General features: G+C 40.0%; 1 protein-coding gene across 2 annotated transcripts in view; it reads left to right on the top strand.

The window, feature by feature from the left end:
- LOC107681954 (protein ELYS-like) overlaps nucleotides 1–9,749 on the top strand; it is a 20,990-nt gene that overhangs the window by 3,125 nt on the left and 8,116 nt on the right. The window contains exons 2-26 of one of the 2 annotated variants that reach the window (XM_016478338.1): nucleotides 1,183–1,304; nucleotides 1,461–1,714; nucleotides 1,934–2,114; nucleotides 2,219–2,426; nucleotides 2,713–2,829; nucleotides 2,944–3,028; nucleotides 3,143–3,293; nucleotides 3,381–3,513; nucleotides 3,596–3,777; nucleotides 3,872–3,933; nucleotides 4,013–4,141; nucleotides 4,296–4,386; nucleotides 4,697–4,786; nucleotides 4,872–5,012; nucleotides 5,108–5,212; nucleotides 5,301–5,400; nucleotides 5,603–5,726; nucleotides 5,815–5,871; nucleotides 5,972–6,118; nucleotides 6,339–6,529; nucleotides 6,624–6,768; nucleotides 8,460–8,591; nucleotides 8,687–8,834; nucleotides 8,930–9,080; nucleotides 9,167–9,274. In XM_016478338.1, coding sequence (XP_016333824.1) covers nucleotides 1,184–1,304; nucleotides 1,461–1,714; nucleotides 1,934–2,114; nucleotides 2,219–2,426; nucleotides 2,713–2,829; nucleotides 2,944–3,028; nucleotides 3,143–3,293; nucleotides 3,381–3,513; nucleotides 3,596–3,777; nucleotides 3,872–3,933; nucleotides 4,013–4,141; nucleotides 4,296–4,386; nucleotides 4,697–4,786; nucleotides 4,872–5,012; nucleotides 5,108–5,212; nucleotides 5,301–5,400; nucleotides 5,603–5,726; nucleotides 5,815–5,871; nucleotides 5,972–6,118; nucleotides 6,339–6,529; nucleotides 6,624–6,768; nucleotides 8,460–8,591; nucleotides 8,687–8,834; nucleotides 8,930–9,080; nucleotides 9,167–9,274 — 3,353 coding nt within the window. In that variant the 5' untranslated portion in view covers nucleotide 1,183. Of the gene's footprint in view, nucleotides 1–1,178; nucleotides 1,305–1,460; nucleotides 1,715–1,933; nucleotides 2,115–2,218; nucleotides 2,427–2,712; nucleotides 2,830–2,943; nucleotides 3,029–3,142; nucleotides 3,294–3,380; nucleotides 3,514–3,595; nucleotides 3,778–3,871; nucleotides 3,934–4,012; nucleotides 4,142–4,295; nucleotides 4,387–4,696; nucleotides 4,787–4,871; nucleotides 5,013–5,107; nucleotides 5,213–5,300; nucleotides 5,401–5,602; nucleotides 5,727–5,814; nucleotides 5,872–5,971; nucleotides 6,119–6,338; nucleotides 6,530–6,623; nucleotides 6,769–8,459; nucleotides 8,592–8,686; nucleotides 8,835–8,929; nucleotides 9,081–9,166; nucleotides 9,275–9,749 lie in introns of both variants that reach the window. The other variant, XM_016478330.1, reaches the window with a different exon arrangement.

Genomic DNA, 9,749 nt, shown 5'->3' with positions numbered 1-9,749 from the left:
GAAACACACAGCGCTTCCACAACATGGCAGCGGCGGCAACAACAATACTACAGTGAGAATAAAAGTTACGCCTTCTTTCTTTGCGTGAACATTTGGGCGGTGTTATGCAAATCTTCCCACATCATGACGTAGACAGGTTAGAATGAGCCGTTTTAGGTAGGCATGGTTGACTCGTAACTTTTATAAAGAATATCTCTTTGGATTTGAGACTTTAGTCTTTGCAACTTTACAGATCTTCTTTATGCACCAAGAACTTGTAACACTCCAAAGAGAAAGGAAACATTTTAAATCGCATCATATGACCCCTTTAAAGCTGGTAAACAAAACATAAACATGAGCTACAAGAGTATTACCATGTTTAATTTTCCAATCTCTTGGATAATTCACTGCACAAAATTAATTTTGGTTGGTAGTTGGTACAAACCTTGTTTATCTGACCTGTATTTAATGTAGTGTATGTATTTTCTTTTTCCTTGTTTATAGTTGTGGTGATTTTTGAGAAAGTCATGTGACCTGCCCATAATGGTTAATTTCTACCAAGCAGTGTTATTTATTTTTATTTTTATACTATATATTCATATTTTGAATTGACGTTGATTTGTATATTTTCAGTTTTAATTGGGTGTTTTAGTACTTTTATGTGCTTGTCTTTTTTAAATATTTATATAAAAATATTTAATATTTATAAATTTAAATTTATTTTTATTTTTATTTAGTTTTAGTTTTCATATGTATGAAATTATTTCCGTTGCCGGATTTTTTTTTTTATTGTTTAATTTAACACTACCAGCCAAATATGAATATTCATCAAAATATAGTAGAGGTTGATTGGGTGTACAGCCTTTTAATTTATACATTTTAGCTTCTTTTTTTTTAATTTTTGCTCCTTCACTGACTGTCCATGAGCTCATCTGAACAGGCCCACCAGTTGATAAGCACTGTTTTATTGTATGTTTAGAGGAAACACAAGTGTGGTACATACATATGTGCCAACTGCTCCATTGGAGGCGCAAAAGTGCTGACAACTGCTGTTGTGTATGAGGTTGTTCTTTGTCCATAATGTTGATTTTTGCACTAGGTTGAAACACATTCTGTTTGTGTTCAGTTTCTTGAACTATTTTGTATGCTTGATGTTTCAGGGCAGGCAGATTTAATTTTAGCATGTGTTTTCTCTTCAGTAAGCATGCGTGACCTGGCAGCCCAAGTCACCAGCAGCTTGCTGCGCTTCCCAGAGGTGACGGTAGATGCTCTTGGGGAGGATGAAGTTACGTTGGACTCTTTGCTGAATGGGAGATTTACTGTTGGTGAGTCTTGTTATTCACAGATGGCATGTCCTGATTATCACTTGACTACATGTATAAACCCATGTTTTAGATTTTTCATGTATGTTTCCTAGGTTACTATTAGATCTTCAGTTCTCCTCTTGTATTTCACCGACATCTCTTATTTATTGGGTGCAGGGAAAAGTGGACTGGCCTGGCTTGCCTGTGGGCCTCAATTGGAAGTGGTCCATGCCATTACTGGAGAGCGTTTCTCTGCCTACCGCTTCAGCGGGGTGTCCGAGCACCCGCCCGCAGTGTTGGCCGTGCGGAACTTCTGTTGGCTAAAGCGAACAGGGCTGCTCATCGGTCTGGAGGAAGCCGAGGGCAGCATGTTGTGTCTGTATGATCTTGGTATCTCCCGTGTTGTCAAGGCTGTGGTCATCCCAGGCAGAGTGAGTGCAGTGTTTTTGTTTTTTTAGTTAACTACATTAATCCTGAGTGAGTGTAAATGAGTTTATTAAGTGTTGTAGAATTCTTTGATTATATAATCAATTTCTTAAAATGCACCCTGACTGTCATATGTTTCTTGTAATTGTTCCACATCTGTTGTTTTATAAAGACACTACTATGAAGGATCATGTGATTGAAAAGAATATCTGGTTCTTCTGCAGATCACAGCCATTGAGCCCATTGTTAGCTACGGAGGGGCCAGCGCTAGCACACAGCATCTACACCAGAGTCTGCGCTGGTTCTTTGGTGTGGCTGCTGTGGTCACAGATGTCGGTCACGTTCTGCTGGTTGATCTCTGTCAGGATGACCTGTCCTGTAGTCAGAGTGAACTGGAGGCTTCAGGTAGGACTGTTATTTCTCTTAGCAAAAGCTTTCATGTGAACAGTAAAAAAAAAAAAAGAAAACATTCCATAATCTAAAACCATTTTATTTTGTTTTGGCCACAGATCTGGAGGTGGTCAATAAGTCTCCATCTGAGATCCCACAGTTACGGGAGGGTGTGACGCAGCAGGGTAGACATCTTTGTCTTCAGCTCAGCAGCCCCACAGGTACTGGAGCGACAGCCCTGCAGTACATCCAACGCACCAACCAGCTCGCTGTGGGCTTTTCAGATGGCAACCTGCAGCTCTGGAACATGAAGACCCTCAAAAAAGAGTGAGTGAAAGACTTAAAAGAAGCGTGACCTGACTTTTTTCCCCTTTAAATTCACTTCTTTACAATCCACTGGAAGCTCACATTTTTATATCTGCCTCCATCCAATCAACAATCGGTGGATAGAACAAGTCCCCAGTCTTTGTTTTCTTTTTCAGTAATATGATTTACTCAAGATGTATGTCACGTTACTGAAGAAAAGATCTGTCACTACTTTTGTTTCATTGCTACTTTAATGTATTGATGCACCAATGAATTTTGTTTCTGAACACGTCCTCTTGCTCTCTAGATATCACTCACAACTAGAGGGTGGCAGAGTGCCTGTCTATGCATTTACCTTCCAGGAGCCAGAGAATGACCCACGGAACTGTTGCTATCTGTGGGCAGTGCAGTCTGCACAGGATCAGTAAGTTTGCTGTTTCATGTGCTGCTATTGTAATAGGGCGACATAATAATCTGATTGTTTTGACTTTGTGTGGTTATGTTTTGATTTTATTCTGGTGTATTTTTGTCTTTGTAGTGAGGGGGATGTAGTCAGCCTCCATTTATTACAACTGGCCTTTGGGGAGAGGAAGTGCTTGGCTTCAGGGAAAATTATTTATGAGGTGCGGACCGAGTTATTCAGGATTCTCAAATTTATTTGAATGTTGCACAGTTTTTGTATGTATATACAATGTTCTTGCAAAATATTCATTCAGTGTGTGATGTTTGACTCTCAGGGTCTGGAGTATTGTGAGGAACGTTACAGCCAGGACTTGAATGGTACAGCGTTTCCTCTAAGAGCTCAGGCCAACAATACGCGTCTGATCAGCTGTCAGACCATAGAGAAGTTTCGCCACCACCCTGATCGTGACGACAGCATGAATGAAGGTTTTTTTAATATGTCCAAATCATACTTTGCAGACTGATTGATTGACATTGCATGTTTTCTATAACATTCGTTTTTCTGCTTTTTAGTGGCGTCTCCTGATACAAGTGTGTCAGTTTTCAGCTGGCAAGTTAAATCGTATGGACAAGGCCAGCCATCGACCTTCATCGGTGTTTTTGACATTAACCGATGGTACCATGCTCAGATGCCAGATTCATTGAGGTGGGTATGTTTATAGTAAACGTTAAAAGTGCAGTCAGTGTGTTGTGAGGCACATGTAAATAGAATTTCTCTTTCCGTTCAGAACGGGTGAATCCTTACGAAACTGTCCGTATCTGGCAGTGTGGTCTCTTGACTGTGTGATCGAAACGACAGCTCCCTATACTCTGTTGGACATCCTGATTCATGAGCGCAGTCTAAGTAGGGGTCTGCCCTACACCTGTCCTCCACCGGAACAGTTCTTCCATCCCACAACCTACAACTTTGGCAAGACATGTTCATTTTTTGATATGATCTTATATTGCATGTATAATGGATGTATTTAATATGTCATAACCTCTGTATTCTTTTTCTATTCTAGATGGAAGTTGTTTGCTTAATGCTGGAATTGTGCACTTTACTTGCTCTGGCTATCAAAAAGAGGTTAGGTTTTGTCCCTGTTGTATACTATGCAGAGTCTTTACTGTTTTTGGTCTGTTAAACTTTTTCTCTTTACTCTCAGACCCTGAGCTACTTGAAGAAGGTGGCACCAAGTTTAGGTGACAGCATTTCTAATGGATACTCGCGCTGTCTCATGTCTGGCCTCCTATCCTCTCGTCTGGCTGATGTCCAGCCCTCCAGCCTCTCACAGGTATCACACGCTTTATTTAACATTACACAGCTTTAACTAAATTTGTTTGATTATTAGCTTAATAGATTTCACTCACATGTAGAACTACTGGTATCAGATGATTTATACCAGTAATGCACATATGTTTATTGCATACGTTGTAATTTGCATTCAGGAAGAGCAGCTTGATGCTATCTTGTGCACTGCTGTGGAGACAAGCTCATTGGGACTCATCACTGGCTGTATTAAACAGTGGACCACTGAAGGTGAGGATGAGAGAAGTAATGCATTCGTAATCTAGAAAAAATTTCAGTATCAATAATTTACACTGCCGTTCAAAAGTTGTCAGATTTTTTTATTTTTATTTTTTAAAGTCTGTTATTCTCACCAAGCCAGCATTTTTATTTGATAAAATACAGTATAAGCAGTAATATTCTGAAATGGTATTACAATTTAAAATTACTTCTATTTTAATGTATTTTAAAATGTAATTTATTCCTGTGATGGCAAAGCTGAATTTTCAGCAGCCATTACTTCAGTACTTCATATAACTTTCTGCCAAATTTCTGCACGCAGAGCAACCAGGGTCAGCCGTCAATCTGCGCTACATACTGGAGTGGGCCTGGAATAAGGTTGTACGCACCAAAGAAGAATTGGATGAAATATGTGAGTTTTCTACACCCATTTCTCTAAATATGGTCTTGTTGCAAATTTAACAGCGTTCTGATCGTGCTTTTCTCTTTTTCTCCAGGTGCTCCGCTCTTTGACAGCACCGCAAACTTCACAGATCCCCAGACACTGCAGCTGCTACAGCACAGTCAGCGCTTACTGGCAAACCTTAGCACCATTTTCCACTGTTTGCTAAATGAGGCTCAGGAGCTCACACAGAAAGGTGTCGGAGTGTACACAGACTTCACACTGTTTTGTGCTGTTATATGTGAAGTTGAAAATCGCTAGAATTGCCGTCTAATTTTTGGTTACTTGCAGGGTTGATTGGACTCATGAATAAATGCATGGTGTCTAGCTTGATCTCCCAGTACGCTCAGGTGGTTCTGTGGTTCTGTCGGACTGGTCTCCTTCCAGAGGGCTCTGGTATGACCTTGTCCAAAGCTTCACTCAGGTTCTTTAAACACATCTGTGCATTGCAAATGATGAACTCGAAGTGTTCATCTGTCAACAGATGATGATGATGTGCTGCAGATATCAAGGCCCTTTTACAGTCATTCTATTATAAAGAATTATTACATCAGCCAGAGGGAGGAGCTGCGGAGACTGGCAAAGTAAGTGGCTGAATTGCCAAAGAAAAGTTGTGCTTTTGTTTATTTAGCATTATTTATATTGTTTAAATAATTGTAGTTATTTATTCATGATTAATGACAAAATAAAATGCATAAATTAATATATAATATAATTATAAGAGGTCTCCAAAAGTCACATTGTATCTAACAAGATACAAAAAAAAAAATCATTTTCCTCCAATAGGGACAAGTGGTGTGCAGACTGCCTTATGATTGATGGCCTGGTGAGTCAGTGTGGGGAACGCCTTGCTGAGCTTTGGAAAAGGGATGAGGGTGGAATGGGACCGTATCCTCCCCCATCACTTCATGTAAGTTAAGACTTGTTGAATGTTTATACAACGTTGCCGCCCTCAGCTGCGCTTAGTTTAAATCTTTTGTGATCTGTCCCTGGTACAGGCCTTGCTGGATATTTACCTCCTGGAAAACATTGAAGAATCTGCCAAACATGCTATTGTATCCTTTTGGTGTTCTTTACTCTAGTACATCTAGCCATAAATATTGTGTTGTTTGTTGTTGGTTAGTAAAGATTATTCCTTGACTCAGGCTCTCTTAGGTTATTTATTTGTTACTGGATGTGATGTACTCATTTCCTAATAAAAGTGGGGCATCCGTGGAGTCTTTTCCCACAGCGTTTGCCATTCCCATTGGGTTGGTAAAACTGGTACAAGGCCTGTGGTTGCTAGATCATCATGATCATGAGGTATAAAAATCAATGTTTTTGCATATACTAGTAATTTGTAAAGAAAACGTTTGATTTATAAATGGTTTGAATGGTGACAACAGAAAAATGATCTACTAGCAAATATGAGGGCTATATCAGTTTAAACACTACTCTTAGCGTATTTTGCATGAATGCCAGAGGTACTTACATCATGATACTTCATGAATAATTTATATTGAATGGTTTTCATCTCCCCCAGAGCTCTCTGGAGCTGCTGTTGCACCCAGCCACCAGTCACTCTCTGTGGAGTTGGCAGCACGAGCGCGTCCTGCAGGCTTTGATGTGCCAACAGAAACACAGCATCGCCCTGCGCTACCTGCATGTGATGAAGCCTCCCCTGTGCACTACCAACCAAGCCAAGTTGTGCCTCTCTGTCCTGCTTCATAACAGGTATTTTTGTAGTGTACCATTGTAATTAATATGTCAGCTTTAAGTGGGCTCGTTTGTAGTTGCTAGACTCTTACCCTTGGTGTATTGTGACCAGGTGTATTGTGGAGGCCTGGGCTTTGCTAAGACAGCACTGTAACAAATTGAACATGGAGGAGATGATGAAGTTTCTTTTTGAGACCTGTCAGGAGCTGGGACTGATGAAAGAGCTGCTGAAACTGCCCCTTGAACTTGCAGAACAGGTGTGTGCAAGTCTCTATAGCACTTAATATTAAATAGCTGTCAGAATGGATCATTTTTTTATAATATCTTCAATAATTCATATATTAATTTGTATAATTCCCTTAGCACTCTTTTAAAACCTCCCAGCTTTTTCGCCCTGTTTTCACTCAAAATGAAACTACTCTGCGTGCTGTGCGCATTTGATAATTAAAAGATGAAATGGTAATACTAACCGTAGGGAATTTTATCATAATTTATCGTCAAACCGGTAATCGTTACATCCCTAATAGACACTAATATTCTGTCAATTCTATTCATCAAATAAAAAAAAAAAGTATCACTGTTTCCACAAAAATATTAAACTGTTTTCTACATTAGTAATAAATGTTTCTTGAGCAGTAAATCAGCATGTTAGAATGAAGGATCATAAGACATTGAAGACGGGATTAATGGCTGCTGAAAATTGTAATTGTAATATTTCATAATATTTCTTTTTTTATTATTAAATAAATGCAGCCTTGGTGAGTATAAGAGACTTGTTGCAAAAAAAAACTTTTGGACAGTAGTGTATATTAGCACTGCTTTATTTTAGGGATGCTCTGATCGATCGGCCGGAGATCGGTATCGGCCGATAATCACATTTTATGACTCCATTGGTACTCACTACACTTGGCCGATCTCATGAACCAATCACAATTTGATGACGTCAATGCGTGACAACGTACATGATGCATGAGGACATAAATGATTTGGCGCCACAGTCATGTCGTCGCCGATGTGGAAATGCTATGACGTTTCGAGAAACAATTAAAAATGTGCTATTTGTCGTGTATGTTTTGCATGATGATATGATGAATGGATGGTTCATTTTTAACAGCAGATTCAGTAACGTTAGAGCTGATCTGCACCTCACTACACGTCTGCGGCGCGTTACGGCTCCACGGGAACCGGAGTTGATCGCGGTCGCTCTAGTCAATGTTTGTGTTTATACCGGCCCACCTTTCTGAAGCGGCTCTCCGCGCTGCTTGGCTAAAAATAGTCTTTTGTGAGTTGTCACAGTGTGGAGGACGGAACAAAACCTCGTCGGAGCCATAAGGGATAACGGTAACATACCGTTAATACGCTGATTGTGGGCTGCTTTTAAATGAACATTTATTTATAAAACAAAATATCTTCTTTGGCCATATTAGCCTCCTCAATAGCATTAACACAGGCTTTACTCCTTTCAAACTTTATCTGGAATGTCACCGTTTCTGTCACTGCAACTTCCCGATCAGGCGAACGAATACACACACACACACGTGAAATCGTCTGCCTCATGAAAAAAATGTATTTAAAAAAAAAAAATGTAATTAATATTTGCATCATTTATGATTTATTTTATTCACCTGCGACCCACCCACAAATAATCAGAATGCATTTTTTATTACCCGACCCGCGGATTATCCGCAGCGCCCGTGGATATAAGAAAAGCAAAATATGTTTGCTGCTACCCGCACCTCGTTTTGATTTTTAAACGTGCAGTACGTGCTCATGTTTGTTCAACGAAGCCTTTTATAAAATGAAACCGTCTAAAGCTTGAAGCATCAGAATCGGCATCGGTATCGGCCTATCACAATGACAAGAAATCGTTACATGGTATCGGCTGCAAAAATCCTGATCGGAGCATCCCTACTTTATTTTTAACTTTAATTCAAATATGTCTGTTTAGGAGTGTTTGCAGCGGTTCCTTCAAAACACCGGAGGTTTCCAGAACCGGGAGCTGCTCATGGTCCACTACCTCCAACAGGCAAATTATGTGCCTGCACTTCAACTCAACCAGACCCTCAAAGTTAACCTAGCAGTATGTTCAGTTTCATATTATAGTCTACATCTGATTTCCATCAGTTCTGTTTAAAAAAAATAAAAAATATCATGTTATAATTTTGTTGAATTCAGGCTGATCGGGATCCTAAAATGAAGGAAAGGTCAAACACAAGGAACTCCATTCTCAATCAGTATGGGAAGGTTCTTCCTCGGGTTCAACGGAAATTAGCCATTGAACGAGCAAAACCATACCAACACCCTGCTACGATTCACAGAGAAGGTACTGATGATGGTCATAGTCACTGGGACAGAGTGTTAGAATTTGACACAAGTTGTTAGCAATTGGCATTTATCCTGCTTTTCTCTCAATCCTAGTTAAAAGACCCCAGCCTCTGTCAACTGTAGCTAAACGTTCAGCCTCTGAAAATGTGATGACCAGAGCAGCCTTTATCAATAATGTCTTGTCAAAGATCGAGGAAGTATGGGTTGGCAAGAACACCACTCCCGATTCATCTCCTTTCAAAAGGTATTATACTAAGTAGTTTTTCCTAACCTTCATTTGAGATGCTTTCTTTTTAAAACCTGTTTTGAGCTGAACTTTTTCTTGTGCAGCCCTAAAGAGTCAGAAATGCAAGTGCCTAGCCTACATCCTTCCTCTCCAAATCAACCTGAGGCCTTTGTAGGAACTCCCATTAACATGCTAACCAAGAGAATGTCCAGGTAAAACAGTCGAAAACTGGTTTTAGTGTGTTATAAGTAGGGTTGCAAAATTCCGGGAATTTTCAAGACTGGAAACTTTCCATGGGAATTAACGGGAATATATGGGAATAAACTGGAAATTGGCAAAATTGCAGGAACTGGGGACTTAAATGTAGTTGAGAAAAAATCTTGCAGCATAATCTTGATTAAAACAACCTGATTTAATGCAATTTCAGTTTAATTTCTACCCTACACACTGCATAAGCAGTGTTGCCAAGTCCGCGGTTTTCCTGCGGAATTGGGCTACTTTAACACTGTTGCCGTGGGTTGTTGTTCATGTCCGTGGGTTGAAGCGACCCCAATACCGTGATATTTAGTCCCCGGAATGCGATTTTTACAGGTGACCCGCCTCGAAATGAGATTGGACTAGTTTTATTGCGAAAACCTGGCAACCCTGTTCATAGGCGCCACCTGCTGTCAGAGAGTGCGTCTCATT

This window comes from Sinocyclocheilus anshuiensis, unplaced genomic scaffold (assembly GCF_001515605.1).
Source record: "Sinocyclocheilus anshuiensis isolate Anshui unplaced genomic scaffold, SAMN03320099.WGS_v1.1 scaffold1098, whole genome shotgun sequence".
NCBI classification, from domain to species: Eukaryota; Metazoa; Chordata; class Actinopteri; order Cypriniformes; family Cyprinidae; genus Sinocyclocheilus; species Sinocyclocheilus anshuiensis.
Note: the sequence above shows the minus strand (reverse complement) of the source record. Positions and strands in the feature narration are given on the sequence as shown.